Source organism: Silene latifolia, chromosome X (genome assembly GCF_048544455.1).
Source record: "Silene latifolia isolate original U9 population chromosome X, ASM4854445v1, whole genome shotgun sequence".
Classification (NCBI taxonomy): Eukaryota; Viridiplantae; Streptophyta; class Magnoliopsida; order Caryophyllales; family Caryophyllaceae; genus Silene; species Silene latifolia.
Genome location: NC_133537.1, coordinates 50,566,395 through 50,591,170, shown reverse-complemented (window position 1 = coordinate 50,591,170; position 24,776 = coordinate 50,566,395). Strand labels below are relative to the sequence as shown.

Below are 24,776 nucleotides of genomic sequence, written 5' to 3'. Positions count from 1 at the left end.
TTGTGACAACGTAATGGAGTCCTAAATGTTTAAAAACATTCGGTGCCAGGTCGTGGATTGGACGTCCATTGTGTTCCTAGAGTCGATTCTTTTGACTATTGACTGTCTCTTGAGATTAAGGCAGTTTTTGGGTGACTTTGGTTTCTTTCTCATGGTCTGCCGTAACAGGAGACTAAGTAGATTTTTTCTGGGTCATTTCATACTGTGCTTACATCTGCAGGATTCGAGTTGAAGAAAATATCCAACCTTTATCAGGTTTAGTAATTTCTCAGGGCCACTCGAGGAGTTGTAACTGAAATACATGGCCATGCTCGAATGATGATTCGTTTATCAGTTAAGTTACTCTCTAGTCGGGAAAACCACTCTTGATATTGATCACTTGTAAAATACGACCTTTGTGAATACGGATTTCGCAAATTTTTTTACATTGAGTGGGAGAAATTTTAGGATATGAGAATCGGTTATCGCACATACACTTGTGAGGACAAGTGGGAGTTTGTTGGAGCTTGTGTCCTCCACAATTAGTGTGATAACATTTATAAATCTCTTATAGGTTCACAAGGGTATACTTTGTATTTTATCAGTTGATTAACGATTACTTAATAACGGTTGGCTTGCTAGAAAGTTTGACGTTATTATCATACTGATGGCGGTGATCAACTGGTCCCTAAAAGTCACACCTAAAGGATGTGTTTGAGAGATGTGATTGTATGAAAATATAATCACATTGATGCCTGACTAAAAGGTTAGTCCATGTATTTGACTAAACAGTTAGTCAATGTGTTGATGAGACGATTATTTAATTTAATTAAATAATATTAGCTGAGACAAATTAACTATCAATTCGTAAATTGAATATAATATGTTATATTTAATTAATGTATATAATGTTAGCTTGAACGAATTAAGATGTTAATTCGTAATTAAACGTAACCAGTTATTTTTAATTAGCTAATTATAAATATGCGATATTTATAGTTAAAGTATATATTATACGATATTGTCATAATAAATTATTACAGACCGGCATTAATAAATCGACTGCAAGTTGTTGTGTGTAGACTTATTAATACGGAATAAATTAAATGACAATTTATAAATTATACACTTTATATACATTTTGTAAACTACCAAAAATAAGAAGATTTAATCACCTTATTTTGGTAGGTGGAAAAACCGAAAATAAGGAGATAATCCTCCTTATTATTTCGGTTGGTTTTGGCCGAAATTGAGGAGAGAAAATATCTCCCCTTTACTTCTCTTATTTCGGTTATAATAAGAGAGTGGGAGATCATTTTTCTTAACCTAATTCATTTTTGACCTAGCATTCTCTCATCAAACAAAACACAACAAAAACCCTAAAATTAATTAGTGAATTTTGGGGATCGATTCTAGCAAAATCAAAAGGGCATTTCTCATATCATCTTGGGTGCAACGATTAGGCGAATATCAATTTTGGTATTGTTCTTAGGCCATATTTGCAAGGACCAAAGGTTGATTATTAATCTCTTCTCTTTTGTTTATGCAAATTTCATTTATGACTAGTTTTCATATTTATAATTTCGTTATAATACTTATAATGTTAATGGAAGTATACCGATATTTCCCACAATGCCCTGTATCACCGGGAAATCAGCTCCCACCGCTAGCAACATGTTGATCAATGATGTGGAGCATTTCACCTTGAGGATCTTTCTCCGTGCCGTGTCGTGTCTCCTTTACGAGAGGTCTGATATGAGTAAGTTGAACTCCCACGAGTTGTTGCTTCTGATGGCTTACCTTAACCCTGAGCGGACTGAAAAAGTGACCTTCAATGCTCCCGCTATAGTATGTGCCAGTCTTGCCTTGATGGCCTCCTCTAGCACTAGGTTTTTGAGTTGTGGTGCTATCGCCACACGTTTAGCTGAGAAGCTAACTTCTTTTGAGGCTTCCTCGGAGTACATTCCCTTAGCCACCCCGGTCCCTACCATGGACATAGATTACTTCCTCGACCTGAAATGGTTGAGAACTTTGGAGGATGGTAGTTTAGCATGGAGGGTATGGGGAATGAGTTGGATGAAGATACCAGCTCCTGAGCACCTCCCACCGACAGAGCCTTTACCTGCGGCAGTGGTAGCTGCCAATTCTGATGAGGAAGAGATTGAGGCGCGTCCTGCGAGGCAGACGTACTTCATCGACCCGGAGATCCTCCGAGTCATGCCTGAGCCAAGGAAGGGGGAGAATGTGAGAGCTGAGGAGGATCTCCCTTGGATAGGGAGAGGGCCACGTCGAGTGCGGGAGAGGATGGCTGAGACACAGCCACAGCCGGCAGCACCACCACAACACCCATTTCCTTGTTACCCTTACCTTGATACCCCAGAGACACGTGAGAGCTACCTGGCAGAGAGAGTGTCCTCTACCTTGACGCTCCAGAACATTCATGAGATGGCGTATGCTCAGGGCATTGGGACCTCGGGACCGCATCCGGTTTGGTGGAGGGGAGTTGGGGATTACAGCGGGGTTTTTCACTCTTACGGGGTGGACGCGTTCACATGGGGAGAACCTCAGTCATACCCCTACGGCGGCTTGACCCCTTGGTACGTGAGACCAGATGCTGGAGCCGGTGGTGATATGGGTTTGGGCACATCAGGAGAAGGCACCTCGGGTGGTGGTGGAGATGAGGATTATGTCATGGATGAGCAGCAGCAGCAGAAGTGATACTCTGTTTCTTTTATCGTGTTTGTAGTGGTGTTGGATGTTACTTTGTTTTGGTTAGTACTTTCTCTTTTCGTACTTATCGTATTTGGTTTGTATTGGTGGCCATAAGTCCGTACTTGCTTTTTCTAGACTTGTTTGCAGGATTTGTGGTTGGGTTACCATCCCGACTAATGATTATGCAATATATATATGGTGTTAGAGAAGTTTGAGTAGCTTGTGACTTAAATCCACTCGATTGAGTGCCCCTCACTCGATCGAGTAGCTGCAGATGTGACGACTTAGAGGCATTCTGAATTCGGGCTACTCGATCGAGTAGCTGATATACTCGATGGAGTAGGGCCAGCTCGATCGAGTGCCTAACCCACTCGATCGAGTAGCACTGTTACAGGAACTTTGCGAAAAATGAATTGTTTGAATGATTTTATTTTTGCATATTTTGATGTTTATCATAGTTATGGAAGATTAGTAACATGTCCGGGTCGTCCTATTGGTTATGCTTGGGTCCGTGCTTGACTTATAGATGACATTTGGTGGGAATAGATGTGACACAAAGGTTTCTTTTATTGCATTCATTTTAAATCATCAATGTTTACAAGCAAGCTTAACTTATTTATTATCGAAAAGACTCGTTACTTATTTCCTAAAATTTCCATACTTACATTATACACAAATTGTTACATGCATGTCTTTCATGATTAATGATAATCATTCTCTTAAGTAGTCGGTGTATATAAGTTAATGCTAACTGAAATTAGTTAGTAATGTCGATAAGTTGCGACATGTGTCCGGTTAGGTGGCTGGAAGGTCGTTTGATGGTGAGCTTCGGGGACGAAGTTCCTTTTTAGAGGGGAAGAGTAATGTCGCAAAAGGAAAAAGCCGAAACTATAACAATTGTTCTCATATGTTTGTAATGTTTTATAACGTCCTTGTTATATTTCATGTACGAGTCTATAATTATTCCTAATAATTTTTTAGAATAGTTTACTATATTTCTAATGCGTTTTATAGTATATGCGTTTCATAATATTTAGGGAAGAAATTTGTTGCGTTAAGTGAAAATTTGTTGAGTTTCTAATGTTTGAGAAAATTAGTTGAGCTTATTATAATGTTTGTGGAAGAAATTTTTTGTGTTATAGTAAGAAGATGGTCCTAATGAGACGACGATGTTTTGAACAGTAGCGAGGTTGTCATTAGTAGTTACGTTGTGTGCCTATGAATCATACATTGTTGAGTCTGTGATAGGGTTGTTGGCTACATGTAGCGTGTTCGGTATTTGAAGGTTCGAACATGTGGTGTGTGTTAGAAAGTTGATGACGATGGTGTAGTGGGATGATGTTTTTAGAGAAGCTGTGACCCTATGTCAGGTAAACGGTGATGTCGACCTTGATGTCATGTCTTGTGGTTCGGGAGTGGGTGAGTCGAACTTCGGGGACGAAGTTCTTTTTAAGGGGGGAAGACTGTAATACCCGTCCTTTTAGGGACTCGTTGACCAACCTTGACCGACCTTTGGGCCGGTGATAACCTTTAGGAATGCGTGCAAGAGGTGCCTTGTGTCTTATTTAACCTTAGGAGTGTGTGGTACTCGATAGAGTAGAGGCTACTCGATCGAGTAGCTTGGGTACTCGATCGAGTAGGGGCCACTCGATAGAGTAGCGTCTTTTCAGCGAGGGTTTATAATCGTGTTTTGATAAATCGCAAATCATTTCCGCCTCTTTTCTTCAGACCTAGATGCCGCTTTTTTCCCATCCCTTCACCATAACTTCTTCCATGGGAGCTTCTGAGGATGTTAGTGCCTTGGGGATGCGTTGCTTGAGTCGGGTAGCGGTCTTAACGCCGATCTAGGATGCGTAGGTATGTCATCATCATCATTTTTTTCTTTGTTGTTCCTTGTAGGGTTGTATTGGTAGTAATAGGCTTGTATACTGTTTGTATAAGGATTGCTTGCTTGGTTGATGTCGTATGGTTGATCGAGGAATCGCTGCTTTTGGTTAAAGGTAGGTTCGCCTACTCAGTTTCTATTGGTGGTCTAGTGTGTCAGTTGTTGTATTGTTGTTGTGACTTTGTGGCTGAGTATACGTGGTAATCGGTTGGTGTATGCTGTTTTGTTGGTTGTTGTTGTATTGCAGCTGTTTGTGATTGATTGTCTTTGGTTCTTAGGTGCGTCCTCGGCTGAGTAGAGTCACTTGCGGGAGTGGCTTCACGCCCTAGTTTCGCCCTCCGTGGAACCCGCCACCGGAGGGGATGTGCACATTAATGGGACAGGGTTTATCGCTCGGTATGATGAGCGGGGATTTAGTGGGTACGGCTGCGGTCCCCCACTGGCAGGGCTGTTCTAGTGGACAGTCGGTGACGGTGATTAGTTGGAGGAGATGTGGCTTGTGTGTATGTTTTTGTTCTGTCTTGTTGTGCCTGTGGTTTGTGTGTCTCTTCAGTTACTGACCTTGTGTGGTTTGTCTTTTGTTTGTTTTGTTGTGTCTGTCGTGATCCCTTATGGTGAGCAGTCAGTCTTAGCAGGTGTTGTCTTGGGTAGTAGCGCGAGTTCTGGCAGGGATGAGTCTTCACGAGTAATGTCAGAAGTAGTTATATAGCTTGACGAGTTGTACCTTTTGTTTTAGTGGTTTGGTTGTATCACTTGTAAAATAACTTTGAATGTTCTTTTATTGACCTTTGATGATTACTTACCTCGGGTAACCGAGATGGTGATGCCTTTATATGCTAGGGAAGGTCTTGTTAAGCCTCCTTGGTATATGGGGGTGTCACAGACCCAATATCAAATAAGAAGATAAAAATAGTGCAGATACCAAATGTTTTACAAAAACACAATTAGATCATGCAGCAGCAGCGCTGCATATAAAGCATCATTTCCCACAATCCAAATAACAAAGATATATGTTAATACGTATGATCAAGATTGGCTTCCTTATTAATGGTTCAAGTGTTCAATTGATCAATTTTGTTTCAATAAAATTGTGGAAAAGATGTTCGCAGAAGGTAGATAAAAACTACCTACTGCAATCAAAATAGCACATGAGAAACATCAATACTTGCCTATATTTTGAGCAAATGATGATTGATGACACTGTATATTCAAAATATGAAACACAAGCATTGTGCTTCGAACTAGTTATCTAATTGCGTTCCTGAACATGTAAAGGCAAGATACCAACCTAAGAAAATAACCAAATTTTCTTTATCATTAACTTAAAACCAATATTGAAGTTACGCAGAAAAACTAGTCCTAAAAATAAGGTAAAAAAATAAAAAAATGTTACAAGAAACTGATAAGAAAAACCCTAGAAATTGAACTGACTAGAGAAAAGTATAAGCAACAAAGAGACGTGAAAATGGGGAAACTGATAATAGTGCTCGAGGTAACCATTGAAGTAGCTATAATGACAGATGAGAGAGGGAGAAAGAAGGAAGACAGAGAAAATAAAAGATATGTGTGAATTAGAATGACAGGCAGATGAGCTGGATTTGGTAAGAATTGAACCCAATTCCAACTTGTCGTGCTTCCCAAAGAATGGAATAGGCCCAAGTCTGATATTGAATTTCGACTTCTAGTTCCCAGGCACAATATTAAAATATTGAAGCTGGGAACACTAATTCCTTGGTTATTTTCTAGTGTTTGCCATATAAACTTATAGGCTATAGAATATTGGAGCCTGATAGCTATCGTCTATCGAGGATCAACGCACATCCCAACTTCGTAAATTTACAGAGCAAGTAGTTGCTTTAATCAATCAATACGAGGTTGTCCTAGAAATACCTAGGAACTTAAATTATTAATTGTATCCAGCGACTTTTACCCTTTGTTTGGATGGAGGGAAAAAGGAGAACAACAATTTATCTTGTTTAGATAGCAAATTAGGTTAGAGAGAAATAGGTGGGTAGAAAGAGGCAAATTTTCCCCTTCCAAGCCAAATAAAAATCCCTCCACATACAAAAGATTCCGAAGAAAAACACCACGCACTAGTCGACCACCCCTCCCTATCCCTCCCCTTTCTACTTAATTTTGTATCTAAGTATCTAACCAATGATTAAGCGGGTTATATTGCTCTACTCCACCATATTCCAATTCCCATCCCAAACTGAAAGAATAGTGTCTTTGGGTTCATATAAAAATGAAAATATTACCTTATTTGAGGGAGAAGAAAACTTTTATTGTAACTCTTTTACACTCTCCTTTAACTCAATTCTTGAATTTTTATGGATTCACTAGACGTCTAGACACCACGCTAACAACTACACGCATACACCATACTTTCACAATGCCAGAATATTCCACTACGTTAGCACTTGAAGGGGTGGAATAACCACCTCTAGCGATATTTAGCAATTATAGCTATATTTTAATCTTAAAAAGACGAGGGCAGACGACTACTACAGAATGAATTATACATCAAAACCAGCAAGCTAAACAACCAAGGTTCATACCATAGTGTCTACTCTACACTCTTTAGCAACATGTTTAACCTGCAAAACCGTCTTAATTTTTTCGTTCCGTGTCACAAGGATAGGACTACAGACAGGACTCAAACCCTAATCACTTTACCAGCTAAGGACTCGCATAACCTGGAAGCCAATAAAATCAACAAAATCCCAATGGTTTATCTAAATGACGGTCCCAGATTCTATTCAACAGCTTTTGCTCCACATACAAATATGAAAATAATCATTCAATTACATTAAAATACCCAATAAAATTCACATTAACAGAAATAACATAGAAAGTAAGTAAATAAGCGGGTAAATTATAAATTATAATTATGCTTTTTGGAGGTGGTCATCATTCAGCAACTGGGTAAACTTGCATAATAAAAATTAATGAATATCCATTAAACAGACGTAAAATAAAAGGGAATTACCTGAAGAGAAGCTGGAAGAGTTTTTTTTTTTTTTTGTGAGGAGGGTAAAAATAAAAAGTTAGGAAAGAAAGAGGAGAGTTGAAGGGTGAAGAACGCTGTGCTGGGGCTACTTGGATTTTACGAGGTTTTCATTTCACTTACAAGTAGAGTTCGCATAAAGGGCCGCGGGCTGGTGGGCGGCACGGCCAGGCACGGCACGGCCCGGCCAGGTGAGAAAATCGAGGAAGCACGGGTACGGCACAACTGGACTTCAGACGGGCTCCGACGCGATTTTCTTCAGAAATCTGTGCCCAGGCACGGCACGGCCCAAGCACGGTGAAGCCCGGCACGCACCAGGCACGGCGGGCCTGGCAGGGCCTGGCATGGCCCGACACGAAGAACAGCCCGTTGATCATCAGTTATTAAACAAAAAGTACACTAATATTTAATAAAATATATATTTAAACTATTAATCATCATTTATTAAACAAAAAATACATTAATATTTAATAAAATATATACTCCCTCCGATTCGTTATATTGTTCCCATTTGCTTTTGGCACGATACTTAAGAAATACTATTAAAAATGAATAAAGGACATTGGTGGGGTTGATGTTAGGAGAGAGAGATGAATTAATAGGAGTTAAATAATGAGTTGTGGGGCCAAAACATTAAGAAAAGTAATAAAATAGGAGTAAAAAAGTTGTGTGGGGTTTGATTATAGGAGAGAGAAATGAATAAAATAAGAGAAAAAGGTTACCAAAAAAGGAAAGGGGAACATTACTTGAATAATCCGTTTTGGAAAATAGGGAACATTATAGCGAATTGGAGGGAGTATTTAAACGATTAATCATCATTTATTAAACAAAAAGTACTAAAAATATATCAATAATATAACATTTTTTTTAAAATAAAAAAGAATATTAAGGCACATGGGCCGGCCCACGGACAAGGCACGAGAAGCCCATGGGCCAGGCACGGCCCGAGCAAGAAAATGACCGTGCCTTGAGCGGGCCGCGGCGTAGGTATGGATCAGTGGGCCTGGCACGGCACGGCCCGAGGAGCCCAATATTCGTGCCTGGGCCGGGCCAATTTTGGAGGAAGGCACGACAGGCCGACACGCGGGCCGGTCCAGCACGGCCCATTGCCTACTCTACTTACAAGTCCAAAACCCAATAATACACTAGTTTTTATTGAGCAGCCAAAACCTTTAGCACTAAAGTTGGTTGGTCTAAGTGGTAAGTGTACTCATCTTTTAAATAAGTGTTTGGGGTTCGATTCCGAACTCTTACAAATGAAAAAATTGAACTTTTGAGGGGTCTACTCATTAAATTGTCTTTAGTACGTTGAAAGAGATTGTCCCAACTGTCGGTATGGAATACTCCTAATCAAGACAAAAAAATAGCCCTTACTAAGAACTAGTCTAGATCCCGCACAATGCGTGATAATATTATTTATAAAATTTAAATTGATACTTTAATTAATTTTTATATTTCATCCTATTGAATTTTGATTTAAAAAAAAGAGCTAATCTACAACTAATCAAGTGAACTGAGTCATGTCATGATATTTTTTTTTGTGCAAAGTAATGTCATGATATGCTGATAATAATAGCAGTTTATGCAATTTAGAAATGCTTTAAATTGACAAAATCCGGTCAAAATGTCGTGTTTGGTAAAAAAAAAAATTATATTAAAGGTTGTGTTGACAAAACATTTTTTTTTAAAAAAAAGTGGTAGCTGGAATTTTAATTTTAAAAACATTGTGAAAAAAAAAATAAAAAACCCAAAACTTTTATGTTGTTAACCAAACCATAAAAGGCTCTGCAAATGTTTGGGATAAGGATTTTAGAAAAAAAAAAATTGGTGTTGATCAGGAATATCCCTTAATGACAGTTGGGCAATTTTCTTAGGGGTACTTGTAGAGAAAAGAAGGTACCATGTACTGCTGCCACTATGACAAGCATGCACCATGGACCAACAGTCCATGGCATTCATCAGAAAGGAAGAAAGAAGGACGATGGTTAATAGTAGCTATTAGTTGTACTTAGCTTGTCTTCCATCAACTTTATTAACTAGATTAGACTAATTAGTTAACTTAATTGTTCAATGGTTATTATCCTTACTTTAGGAGTATATACTCAAGTCAGTAGCAATGTACAAAATATACATTCGTATTATTGAATATATCATCAGAAAATTCAACCAAAAACTCTTCTAACAATGAATGTAGTCTTCTACTTCCTTCATTGGCAATAAACTCAATATGGTATCAGAGCTTCAAGGATGAGGAGACTGATAACCAATTATGGTTGGGCATTAATGGTTGAAGTACACATCCAGTCTATTTAAACTGGACGTTGGCTTGTTGAAATTCATTCATTCACAAGCATTCTATCCTTCTTTCTTTCCCTGTTTCAAATAATTCTACAACAAAAATGAGTTCATATGAATCTCTTATTCCTTTCGCAAATGCAACCGTAGAAACCTCTGATCCTCTCTATCTCCATCCAGCTGAGAGTGCACACCCTATAGTGGTGGACACTAAACTTTCTGGAATTGAGAATTATCATGAGTGGAAAAGGCAAATGGAAATCAACATTTGCACCAAGAGAAAACTTGGTATGCTGACTGGTTTGGTGAAGAAGCCCACCAATAATCCCTTAAGGGAAGCATCTTGGGCGACCTGCAACAGTCTTCTGATATCCTAGATCCTTCACAATGTAGTACCACAAATCAAGAGATATGTGATGTATTCTGAAACAGCAAAGGACATGTGGGATTATCTGCAAAAGCAGTTCTCTGTGAGCAATGGAGCCAGAAAATTCAGACTAAACAAGGAGCTGGATGATCTGGAGCAAGGAGAGAAGACTATATGTGAGTATTTCACACATCTCAGAATCCTGTGGCAAAACATAGAGCTGATGAATGATTGGCCTCCTATGAGTGAAATGACCCCTGAGATAGGGGCTTTTCTTGATGCTCAGCACAAAGAGCAGGAAGAAAGGAAACTCTTTCAGTTTCTCAATAGCCTGAATCCTTCCTATACCACCATGAGAAGCAATGTTCACATGATGACTCCTCTCCTAAAAGCTGAGGAGGCAGCTGCCCTCTTTCAACAGGAAGAAGCACAAAGGAAAAATTACAAGACCAATGTGAAAGGTGAAGCTGAGAATGCTGCTTCCTTTGCTGATCAGACTCCATCTAACACCAGACCTCAGTGCACTGCTTGCAGAAAGAAAGGTCATGTCAGAGAGAAGTGCTGGAAAGTGGTTGGCTATCTAGCTGGTTATCCTATGGCCAAGTATTTTCCAGCAAAGCCTGAAGCTGCTAATTTCCAGAGTACTGATGAACATGCTGGGACTGGTTTTAAGGGATACAAAGCTGGGGCAAGCAAAGGCAAGTTTCATAAATATCCTAACAAAGGGAGAATGGCTGCCAATGCTATGACTGGTGACGCAAGTGCTGAGATGGCAGGTGCTATTACTCTGACTACTGAACAGTTTGAGCAACTGATGAGCAACCAAAAAGGGAAAGGTATGAGCACTTATCCTGAAATTGAGGATGAAATGGAGGCCAACTTTGCAGGTATGACTCTCATCTCTTGCAATAATGTCAATGTCAGATCCCATGAGTGGATAATTGACTCAGGAGCTTCTGATCACATGATATCATATTTAAGACTCTTAGAAAATTGCAAAGAGCTAAAAGAAAAACCCAAAATTAACCTGCCAAATGGTGGTGCCTGACATGTTTCTCACACTGGTTCTTTTCAACTGAAAAATGGAATGAAACTAAAGAAAGTTTTATATGTTCCTTTATTCAAACATAACTTGTAATCTGTGCAAAAACTAATTAAGGATGGACAATGTGTTATTTTGTTTTATGAGCATGCTTGTGCCATACAGGACTCTAATACCAGGAGGATTAGGGCTCTGGGCAAAGAAGACAAGGGCATCTACTATCTAGTTAATAGTTCTAGCTCACCTCAAACTAGTCTAGCAAGTGTTTCTGTTGGGAAATGTAACTCTGAACTATGTAATATTAACTCTTATTTTGTTTCTAGTACTGGCATGAATGAAATAGAAGGTATCATTTTCAATACTTCTGATGCCTCTCAGGATTTGTGTAAGGATTTGCCAATTATTAATGAAAAGGATGGTGATATTTGGCCTTTAAGGTTGGGCCATGCTAGCAATCACAAATTGAAACACATACCTTGTGTGGCTTCATCTCTTCACCAGAATAATCACAGGGTGTGTATCACTTGTTCTATGGCCAAATAAACCAACTTGCCTTACCCTATCAGAATGAGCAAAGCTTCTCATATTTTTGATCTGGTCCATGTTGATGTCTGGGGGCCCTACAGAAAGGAAACTAGACACAGACATAAATACTTCTTAACTCTGGTAGATGATAACTCACGAGCCACTTGGGTTTACTTAATGAAACACAAGTCTGAAGTGTCTCAACTCCTAATTTAGTTATATCATTTTGTCCAAAATCAATTTGAGAAAAGTATCAAGAACTTAAGGTCTGATAATGCTCTGGAACTTACTGAGGGAGAGAGTGAAAGGTTCCTATTGTCTAAGGGGACATGGCAACAAACCAGTTGTGTGGACAGACTTCAACAAAATGGAGTAGTGGAGAGAAAGTATAGGCATTTGTTGAAAATTAACAGGGCTCTTAGATTTAGCTCTGGGTTGCCTCTCTCCTTTTGGGGATATTGTGTGCGCACTGCAGCATTCATCATCGATAGACTACCCACAGAAGTACTCCACAATAGAACACTGTAACACCCTCATTTATTCAGGAGCCTTTAGCTAGACATCCCAAGTAAATGAGAGCGTTACCATCTCGATTTTCCCTGGTAGTGAATAACAAAGTCCAACTCACCAAAGTACATTAAGCAAAATTTAGTGATTACATGTTCGTTACAACTTAACCAAACCAAAACTTAATATAAAATAAGATACAACTCGCAGCGGAAATAGATAAGTGATTAAATAATCTATGTGGTCTAGATTTCTAGGAAGACTGGCAAAGTCCTCACGCATTCCCATAAACTCCCAAGTCAGCTAATCTTTAGTACCTGTCAAATCTGCTCCCCATTATGGTTCATCACATGTGTTCACGAATACACGGTCAACCACGAGGTTGAGTAGGAAACGAAACAATGAATAAGAATAAAGCAACCTGCAATATCACTGATACACAAATAAATTCTACCACCACAATTCCGTTCACTTCACACTACGGCACACGGCCACTTCTAGACACACAGTCATACGCCACTTCTAGACACACAGTCATACTTCAGGACACACAGTCCCGCCTGAAACACACAGTCTGGTCATACTCTGGACACACAGTCCCGCCTCAGACACACGGTCTGGATTCACATAAAACTCATCTCCCAACTTCAATAACAATCAATAATAATGACACTCTCATTAATATAACCAAACCAACATGATATAGAATAATGGCATAAGATAGAAAATCCAGCAAGATAATAAAATATCGCTGTAAACAGTTAAACTCATCCTTCACCAATTCACCACAACATACATTTAATCCATCTTTTAGAAATAACATAAAGAAGACAAGATTGAGTAGTTTCCTACCTCGCAGCAAATACAATCCAATAGCAAATCCAATTAAGCAGCTCAAGCACGACTCAGAAATACTTCACCACAAAACCGTCACTTAATAGCAATTATGAATTTACTTATTAATTACATTACTCTTATTTTATAATTTATAAATTATATTCATTATGAATTATTTTAATCAATTATAATTTAATTATATTAATTATTTCCCGTATATATTATTACGTAAAAACCCGTCATAAAACTAAATAAACCAACCCATAAACAAAATACCCAAAACCCACTACAAACACATGAAACAATCCAACCATACACACCCATGTACCCACGACTAACACCCCAACCAGACCTGTGTTTTGACACTACCAACACACGACCTCAAATCCAACCCAACCCCCACTATAAGTCCCTCCTACCAGTCTCTCAACCACCTGCAATGACTGCCACAAACAACCAGCAACCCACACCCTAGCAGCAACAACCACACTCATCACCAACAATACCGAAAACCCGACAACTAACTCTTCCAACACCAGCCCCACCACGACTCTCCACCATCACTCTCATCGTGGTTGGCCACCCATCCCACGGTGTCCCTGGACCTTCCCAGCCACCAACAACCCCGACATACAAGTCACAAACTCACGCCCTAACTTCCCTCCTTAAACCCGACACCAACAACCACAACACACACACACACTCACCTCTTTACACCAACCCATGACCACCAGTGGCCACCACTGTGGTCTCCGTTGACCCACGATGGTCCCACCACTAGCCACGACCTCTCATGACACCCAACAACCACCCAGAAATGAGTCACAAGACCCGTATAACAACACAACACGCAACAACCGCCAACCACCATACCAACCATCACCTGAAACCACCTAGACACCACCACTAGGACTGCCCCCCGCTGACAATACCAACCACCTGAGTCCCATGCTCATACGACAAACACGCAAGCTAAAAATTCCGTCTTAAATCCCGCGACAACCGCCCCTTTAGACACTAATTCTGCCACCGACTGTGGTCGACGAAGGTCACGGTTGGTCCCACTAGAATTATTACGGTCAAGGGCAACTTTTAAGGTCAACGACACTGTTCACAGTGGTAAATACGGTGAATAAACGATAACTTAAGTCATTAAGACGATATAAACATAAATTACGATGATCTTTACCTTTTATCGCTAATTGCTCCTTCCGTCTCTTAAATCTCCTTCTTCTATCTTTGTGAATTATTTTTTAGATATCTTAGTATTTATAGTCTAGGTTTAGAGAGTTTATGATGCCAATTAGGAAACTATTGCCTTATTCCAATTAATATAGGAATTACCAATATTATTATTATTATTATTATTCTTGTTCTTATTCTTATTATTATTAAATCCCGATACGAATCCCCACCAACACATATATATGGCCAACAAAACCGGCCCACTTAAATATAACACACGGTCCAAGGCCTTATTATTAGCTAAGTTCAATACTCGACTTGCTTACTTACTTTTTTTATTTAATTAACGTCTTATTTGCTACTATTATTAGAAATGCCATTAATTACTTATTTAAATTACATAAATTATTCTCATAAATCATTATTAAATTACGAGGTATTACAGTCTTCCCCCCTTAAAATGAACTTCGTCCCGAAGTTCGCCCATACATATTATAACAACATCTATAAACGTCCACTCAACTGAGCACCATCCAACTTATCATAATACATGATAACACAATTAACCACTTACTATTATCAACTACACCAATCTTATCACAATATGTCACAATAATAACTCAAACATTTGTAGTATCACATTCCTTCCCCCTAAAAATAAACTTCGTCCTCGAAGTTCGGGATATCAAACAACAGGAATAAACAAACCATTTGTTATAACACCACAAAACATGTAATACACATTGTAACATAAGACAACTATTATTTTCAACACAACATCGATTGATGGATAAATGAATAACAACAACCCATGAATTACCTTTTATTACGTGCGCGTGTATTTCTTACTAACGAGGTCTAACTTAAACATGGATCCAATTAATGTAAATATATAGGCTTAGGGCAACACATTCCGCATATCACTAGACATATTATTCTACTTCGTATAAGTTACAACATCAAAATATCAAGGTGTAAAAGCTTACATTTTCAAGGATAAGAAAACATGTTACGATTTCCAAAAATCATTAGTATTTAATAACATAATTACTTGTTGAGCACTTATACTTTTTAGAAAATACAGAGAGTTAACAATTCATCAGAGAAATAATTAAGTCCAAAGCTCATATGATCAATTTATAATGAATTTTACAAATTATTTGGTCGAAACAGAAATTTAATAGCAACTTGTCAGAAATCTAGGTCATCTTGTAAAAATCACTATAAAATGTCAAAATATTATCTTGCAACGTGGCTTATCAATTTAGAAACATATACGAATCTTTAAAATAGTGGAGTTGAAATCATATCTAAACAATAAGTAACTTTTAAATGGCAATTTTTACAAAAACATGAGACGAAAACATAACTGTACAAGAATATTTTGACAACTGTCCACTAAAATATTTATTTCTCCTAAACCGTATATTATTTAAGCATGAAACCAGCGGCATATGAAACTAACTCACAAGAATTCCACACATAAAAATTTCGTGCAAAGATATTAAACAGGCAGTAAATGGCAACCAAAGCAATCAAGGGTAACATTTCGAGAAATCAACCAAATCACATTCTTCATAATTCCACGCATTTTCCGTAATACATCGCATGTTAATCATAATTACGCCTCCCACATACATGCCACATACTTTTCTCATGTCAACATGCTTATCCAAACCCCTCTTCTTTAAAGAAAAGTTACGTCCCCGTAACCGCAGTCAGCAATGAAAACAATTTTCAAACAAGGCAACCAAAACTCCTAAGACAAAATAAGCAATATTCATTTTAAATTACCCCACACTGTAATATCTCTTAAGGTAACTGGTTAAAAACTGAAAGGGCGAGAAGTTTGGTGTGAGGGGCGCCCTACACATCCCAAGCTTAAGGGGCTCCTAACAGTTTCTACCCGGGTTCATTTTATTAGACACATCCTATTTTCATTATTATTCATTGGTTAGGCCTGAGGATCGTTTTGCTCTGTTACCACTTTGTAACACCCCCATTTATTGATCGGACTCTCGAAGAGGTTTAGTTTTCGGTACTTGTCGTTAGGAGCACCTAGACCAAAACACAATTTATAACTTCACAAACAACTCTACAATTAGTAAAGAGGCAAGTAAAGGTCGGATCCCAAGGGACGGGAATTGAGATGAGATTTTCTATTGCAACTAGCGGTGTCTAAGGGTGTCACAATTTGGGGTTTGAAGTAGAAGATCACTAAACGAGAAAAAGTAAACGACAAAAATCGAAAATGAAGAAAGTCACAACCAAAATCTAGCTAAGATCTGGCATAAATAATGGTAAAAGGCTGTCTTTTGAGCGCAAAGTGGACTGAAATAATCATCAAAAAACGATGTAGAAATACCGATGAAAATGGACGGTAAGTTTAAGATAATAGAGAGAAGCAAGAGGAACATAAAAATACTGGTAAAGGGAGCGGTTATCGTGGTGTCCATTTGGCAAATTCGTGAGGGAAATCTGGGGTTGATGGAGGAGAGGGCTTGAATAGGAGGAAGTTGATGCAGGAGGTTTTGAGAGTAAAACATAATCGAGGTGAGAGGTAGGCAAAAATATTGAATTGAAGAAAGTATGGGACGCTGCGTTTTGAAGTGAAAAAGAGTAAAGTGATGTGCCTTGGTACTGTTCATTAGGAACAATAAACGTCCTTACTCATACTTTAGTAAGAGGGATAGACATAATTTATTAGGTAAAACTTCCCTAATTATCTACTTGATTGTAGGCTTCGGATAAGCCTAATGGAGTTAGTAAAACCTTAGAACAACGAAGAATGAAAATGATCCTAATTGATCGTTTTAAGATAAAACCTGAGCCATTGAAAAGTAATAGAAGGGTAGAGAGAGAGAGAGAGAAAGAGGAAAACTGAAAATGATCCTAATTGATCTGAATTGGTAAGACACCAACTGTTGATAGATTATCAAACATGAACGCATGTTTTGTCTAATTTTTCATGTGAGAAGTTGATAAGGAAATTTGAAAGGAAATAAAAATAGAAAAGCTACAAATATTACACAACTAAACTACAACATGAAGTACAATAAACACAATAGAAAGCAATAGTAGCTAGCTAGATTTTACGTAGTAGTACGAAAAATTCTTGTGTCCTCTGCGGGGACTCTACTCCTTATACTTAAGCATTTATAATATTTCATTTTGTTGATTGTTTTTAAGTGTAAGAATGACGATCCTTCCGAAGAACACAATTTTTTCATAGTAATAATAATACCTAAGGAATAATGCATGCATGGACGACAGAGACAAATGAATCACAAACTTTGAACTGTTTTTGTCTCATGTCCATCGATTATGAACTTTGACGTTCAATCCATGCTTGACGTGCAAAATCATGGACACATCCGGTTGGATTTTCTGACCTTTAACGAGCTCGAACCGGAAATTATGGATCAATGTGGCTGCAACCATCTTCATTTGGGTCAGAGCCGCATCTTTGCCCATGCAGCTTCTCGGGCCCGTATAGAAAATCAAGTACTTACTTGATGGCTCATGTTTAATCGTACCTCGATCCGAAATCCATCTTTCCGGCTCAAACTCAGAGCAATTATCACCCCATAGCGACTTCATTCTCGCCTCGCGTATAAATGCATGCATGAAAGCCGAACTGTTAGACCATGTGTCCATATTCATTGTACATTTTGAAAATACAATTTATTCACAAATTCTCATTTTTGTAATTTATTAGGTAAAACTTCCCTAATTATCTACTTGATTGTAGGCTTCGGATAAGCCTAATTGACAACCTAATTTAAGCATTAAAGGCTGTGGTAGAGTGAGAGGGAGGCTAGCAGTAGCGTTGGCTGCTAACTTACTTACAAAATGTACTTTTAGAAATTTTTAGTTAATATTTTTGATATTTTTTTCCGAGTTTGCTTAATACTATTACCTATTCGTCTCCGCTGAAAATTTTTCATCTCCCACTGACTTTAAATCTCAATTAGTAGACTATACCACCAGTTGTATGGTGTCGAATCTCATCTCTATACTAAAGTTTTCGAGTCTTATTTTAAAGAATCTGAGTTATATTATAAAGTATCTGAACTCATCCACTTAAACATAAAAAAAATTAAACTTTAAGAAAACTCACAAAAAATTACACATAAGTTCGAATAAATGTATAGTAGTTGTACAATTCTCAAATTACATTTCTCAAATTCTTGTTTAAGATCCGTAAGTAGATTATACATTCGAAAACAAATACACATATGCTCAAAAAAAAAAAAAAAAAAAAGAAAGAAAAAAATCTAAAATAGTACACATCCAATGTATGTTCTTTTTTTCCGTTTAAGATGGACATAATTATATTGAATTTAAAACAGGTTAGGCATGGTAGAAATGACCAAAGCAAAATGCTATTTCAACAGTTTTAATCTCAATATGGATATGAATATGGATATGCGTGTCTTAATTGAAATCGTACAACTGCTTTATTTGATTGTTGTGAATCAAGTCAAATTTAATTGCACAATAGAGCCAAAACGTGCACGTAAATGTAACGTTCAAAGTTACCAAGTACATTAAAAAGTAGTTGGCAGGTTACTACATTAATTGATTCATGTTGTACATGATATGATCCTAGCAGCCTACCAGGGGAAAAGGAATCACAAGATTTCCAAATTCACACTCCCTACTCTCTCCTGACATCAACCTGTCTCATAAGTCAGTAACATATTAATGCACACTGAAATCTGTATAATATGAGTATCGAGTCTATAATATAGGATTCTCGAGGGACAAGTCTAAAACCGCCTTACACAAATATTAATAAATATTGATGCAAAACCAGTCGTTCCTATGATATTGTAACTTCCAAACTTGGAAACCAGCTGCTTTGAGTAACAAGTTATGCACTGTTAGTATCGTGTAAGACAGTTTTACATAAGAATAGTGTAAAACGGATCCAAACATAACCATATTACAAAGTAGTAGGTAATAGTTGCCAAAAAAAAGAACTTGTTTAATAATCAACATGTGTAAGCCCGTCTTACAGAGTACTTGTGTAAATTATATTGGTCTTAAATATCTTATTATATATGACGGCCGTTAATAAAATTATAAGATACAATGTCGAGCTCATATACTATATACCTACCGCGTCAAGAAGTTGAGAGTGTTGAGAGACGGAAACAAGAGAGTTAGCCACAATGGCACCACTGGCAGCAACAACAGGAACTCCAATGCCTGGAAATGTAGAATCACCACAACAATACATTTGTGGTATTGGAGTTGAATGTCCCGGAAATGTCCCTTTTCCGGCTTCAATGGCAGGTCCATATGTTCCTCTATTTCTTCTTAGAAACCTTTGATGGGTTAGAGGTGTACCTACCATTTTCACCTCACATTTTTCCCTGCTGAAGCCTGGACCTACGGCTCGTTCTACTGCTTTTCATATTACCTGTTTTTTCGGGCTTGTTTTGTTAACTATACTTCGCACTTCATCACGCTAAACAGTTTACTATTATTGATGAACTAACTTACACTAAGTCCATCACAGTGAGCAAATTTTCAAATTCTGGGTCGTCAAAGTTATAACTAACTCCACTCTTAGGTTAATCAAAATGAAAAATAACTCCACCCTGGGGTCACCAGAAATGAATTAGCGGCGAAGGAGGGAAAGAAATACCTCAGATCTTTCTGCCTTGAGTTTTTTGTATTCATCGCTTCTGCGGTCAAGCCCTTCCCACAGTTGAAATGGTTCGGTTCCTGGTGTATAAGCATGCAATATATGTTTACCCGGGGGTGCCAACTCTGAGCTGACTGCGCTGGGAATAGATATCAGAACTACATTCTGATCTGCATCAACTCCTCTCTTCCAATCGTTTACAACTATATGGTGTATATCAAGGTCTTCACGCACTCCCTGAAAATTAACACATAAATGAGACAATCAATGATTTAGGTTGCTCTGACTTTCCATATCAGCACGTGCATTTGTGTCCAACACCCAACATTCAGACATAGATATAACACTTTGATACATCATCTACACCGAAAAATGAGGATTTTAGAATTTCGATGAGGTTACAAAGAAATGCATCAGTAACATAACTATGGTGCCTCTATGGCGATCCCATTTACGATGGAGTAAGGAGTTTGGGCTATGTAGCCTCGCCCATGTATTGGAAACCCAAAGAGGCAATTTCTGAGCAACCATAATGTAAATAGCACCAAAACTACATCAACCAACTAAATTATCTTCAGCAGTAGTTCAGCTCAACTAGAAATAGAAATTTATAGGAAGAAATTCATCACAGTCCAAAGTGAGCAATCTAATTGAATAGCTTAAGCACGACCTCAGGGTGTGTAGGGAAGCATTAGATCGGAGATAAATGAATCTAACCAATTTACACCAGGTTATGGCTTACCTCTGCATCAAAACCCAGATGAAGATGCATGAAAGAATCACATTGTGGAGTTGATTTAACCCTCTCTTGGAAAGACTTGGGTAAAGCATCATTAGGCACCAAATTCAAGGTGTCCCACATGGAAGCATTACTCACAACTGCCTTTTTCGCTCGTACAAACTGTGGCGTAGCTGAACAAACATCAGTTTCTACAACAATAGAGTCTCAATCCCAAATCGATTAGGGGTCAGCTAACAATGAATTATCGTAGACCGTCAAAAAGATCATTTTCTACTCTATACATAATATTGTGTGTGCCTTCCAATCATGCTAGTATGTTAAACATACTTGACCACTTCTCAGTCTAACACCAACTGGTCGACCGTTTTCGACGACAACTTTGTCAACGTGAGATCGAAGGGAGATCCTTCCCCTAAACTTCTGAATCCCCCGAACTAATGCCTCAACTACTGCTCCGCTTCCTTGTAAAGGATACTCAAGAACACATCCTGGCTTGTACCACTCAGCAAACATGTAAATCTGTAAATTGGGACAAAATCTCTTTTGAATCAAAAGGTGCAACCATGCAATTCACAATTGTGACAATGTAGAAACATAAACACGGATTTTGTTAAATCTTGCATTTTGATGGATTTTTTCCACTTAGTACTTGAAGATTGTGAAAGATTAAGCCAGAACTGATACTAAAACAATATTGACCTAGTGTCACAAGGGTTACTGTAACTGGCGAGGTGAAGGGGGTCAAATGTACGGAACTTATCCTTCGGTGAACACAGAAAGGTTGTTTATAAATAAGTCAATAATGAAAAATGTTTTGAAATTGCATCCGTCAAAATTTAGGACAAGAAATGATAATGCCATGGGAAAATATGGGGAACTTATCAGATAATAGTTACCATCTATGCTGATAGTATACCATTAGATTTGACACCGGCTAGAAGAAAGGCGAGAAGATCCACCCAGTTCCGAACAAAAGGGTCTTTGAGTTCCAGAGAATCAAGTATCTCAGAAAAAGGTCTGAGAAGCTTCGTAGCACCCAAAGCTCCTTGTGGGCCCATCTGGGCGAAAGATTTCAATAATGAGGGTGCATACCTAGCTGCAGCAGTTGAAATAACACCCAAATCTCCTCTTATAGATAAGGGAGGAAGAGCCATAACTGTTGCAGACAAGGGTAGTATGGCATCCTGCAATTATAGCAGTGTAAGTTCGTAATATAAGTGGCGCTATAGAAAATTACCAAATGTTGAGCTACAAAATAAAACAAAAACCAAGATATCTTGAGTAGAGGCTACTTGATCGAGTAGCTTGGGTACTCGATCGAGTAGCTTGGGTACTCGATCGAGTAGAAGCCACTCGATCGAGTAAGTGGGTTACTCGATCGAGTAGCGTCTTTTCAGCGAGGGTTTATAATCGTGTTTTGATAAATCGCAAATCATTTCCGCCTCTTTCCTTCAGACCTAGTGTAATACCCCGTATTTTATATAATCAATTAAATGGATATTATTATATATTAATTATTATACATTTATATTACTAATTAAATTATGTCGGGTTAATTGTTAGTCGATAATTACGTTAAGTTATTTTACTTGACTCGCGTTGTATCGATCTAAGCTAATTGAGACGGGTTTATATGGAATTCGAAATGTGAGCTAACTATTTGAGCTGGCCCAATAATTGTCCAGCCCATTTAACCCTAAACCCTAACCCTAATAGTATACCCTAACCCTAATAACCCTACCCAACCCGCCTCCCTCATTCCTTACTCAATCAACCCGCCTCCCTTCTTCATCAACACCAAATCTCAGCTTTTCACGCATAGAGAGAGAGAGAGAGTGGCCATGGGTGTTGACGGCACAGCAGGGATGAGCTAGGGACTATTGTTGACCACCGTGGGTGGCCGTGGTGGCTGTTGTGGTGGCGGAAAGGTAAGCATTCAACCCATCTCCTCTGTTTTAGCATTTATGTCGGGTTTTTGGGTGTTGTTTCGTGGCTTAGGGAGGTGTTGCTGGTGGGTGTTAGCAGGGTAAGGGAGTAGGGTGGTAAGGGTCGAGTGGGGTGGTGGTTGTTGAGGTGGTTTTAGGCGGTAGTGGTGGCTGTGAAGGGCGGCATCGACAAGGGGGTAGAAACGGGTTTATGTAGTGGTTTTCAGACGGGTTTAGATGGGTAGGTTTGGGGTGGCGCCACCGTGGACTAGGGGGAGGTCGAGACGGTGGTGCCACTGTTTCTGGGTGCGTGGGCTGACGGCGAGCAGGGCCGTGGTAGTTTGGCAGGGGTTTGGTGATTGTTGCGGTGGTGGTGAGTCAAGGACAGTGGGCGTGTGGTGAGGCACGGTGGTGAACCCGGCCTTATGGCAGCCCTGGTTCGACTCGCCGGCGGCAGTCGACCAGGCTGGTGGTGGTCGTTGGTGGCTGGGTCAGTGTGGGGGATTGGGCTGGTGGTTGACACGGCCTAGTGGTGGCGCGTGGGAGCGTGGGAGCGCGTGTGAGGGGGGTAGTGTTGATGACGGGTTGTTTTAGTTTTGAAACGGGTTTTGTCATAGTTTAATCGTTAAATTTCGTTAATTGGTCGTATGCCTAATTAATTAATTTAATTCCGAGTTATTTAAATAATTAAAGACGGGTTTTAAGTCGGGTTGTGAGTTGTTCAAATGTTTGATTCGAGTTTTCTCAATCGTATAATTCGTTTAATCTTTTAATTATCATATTGGTTATTCAATTTAGTTCCCGAGCCAGTTAGGTAATTCAAGTCGGGTTTTGAGTCGGGTTTGTTAAAAGAGAAAAGTTACTATATCGGGAAAGTTTCCATTTTAAGAAATTCTACTTTAGTAACTTTCTATTTTGGGAAGTTGGGTCAAACACTAATCGGGTTATTTTAGTTAGCAGTTGGGGCATAAGTTTGGTGTCGGGATTGTATTTCTGGAAAACTTCTATTTTAGGAACTCTCTATATTGGGTAACCTATCTATTTTTAGTAGCTTCTACTTTGGGAGATTTCTATATTTAGTAGTTAGTAATTATAAATATTATAATTGTTTTAGGTGACGGATTCGTGAAGGATCGTTAATCAAATTCATTGCTTTATGTTCTGGACTGCTTGAACTGCTTAATTGGATTTGTTGGCACCTTGAGGTAGGGAAATACACTTGACTTATTACCGTTGTTGTCGAATTGTGTTGACTTGATTCATGGTTGTTGATTTACGTTATGATTCATATACGGGAAGGTGATTGACTGAATTGATCGTATTGAGTATGATATCACAGCATCGGGTAACCGGAACGATTTTATGATTTATCAGTTCAGTGATTTATATATATTGTGTTGCATTAATTTCTTTTGAGCATTCATATGCATTGGAGATGGAGGATGTTGTGGTGATGTGGTGTGGTGATGACGATGTTGTGATAAGGCCCAGGCGGGTTCTCGCAGACTTGCCCCCGGTGTCCTCAATCGCGAGTGCGGATCGGCTACCCTCGATATATATAGTCTACCGGGGATCGGTATGGCTGGGTTGTCCGGGGTATGAGATATGAGATGTGAGTTGAGATGGAGATGGAGGTGACGGAGGAGCATGCATATCATATTTTGTTGTTTTATTGTTTTCCCTACTCAACCTCGTGGTTGACCCTGTGTATTCGTGAACACCTGTGATGACCCAAATATTGGCGAGCAGACTTGACAGGTTTAAGAGATAGGACGGGAGCTTGGTGGGCGTGAGACACTGGATCAGAAGACTTAGTAGCTAGATCATCATCTAGAAGACTTTCACTTTTATTTATGTTAGTTCTTTGTAATTTGACGTAAAAGAGGTTTTGTAATAATTAAGTTAAAGTAATTATATAATTTTGCCTTGGAGTTTAATTTGTTATTCACTACCTCGGGAAACCGAGATGGTAACAGTCCGGTTTATTAGGGAATGTCTTGCTAAAGGCTCCTTCATAAACCGGGGTGTTACAAAGTGGTATCAGAGCGAACGATCCTCAGGCCTAAACCAATAAACCCAATGAACATAGGAAGAGTCTAAATAAAATGAACC

At 38.8% G+C, this 24,776-nt stretch overlaps 1 protein-coding gene and 1 pseudogene across 1 annotated transcript; one reads left to right on the top strand and one right to left on the bottom strand.

The window, feature by feature from the left end:
- The first annotated feature begins 9,982 nt into the window (after nt 1-9,982).
- On the top strand, nt 9,983-12,340 carry LOC141617354 (uncharacterized). Its single transcript, XM_074434542.1, has 4 exons — nt 9,983-10,166; nt 10,272-11,164; nt 11,453-11,800; nt 12,029-12,340. Exons 1-4 carry the CDS (start codon nt 9,983-9,985, stop codon nt 12,338-12,340), a joined length of 1,737 nt encoding a protein of 578 aa, XP_074290643.1.
- A 6,963-nt stretch (nt 12,341-19,303) lies between these two features.
- On the bottom strand, nt 19,304-21,022 carry LOC141617353 (prolycopene isomerase, chloroplastic-like; annotated as a pseudogene).
- Nucleotides 21,023-24,776: the final 3,754 nt, after the last annotated feature.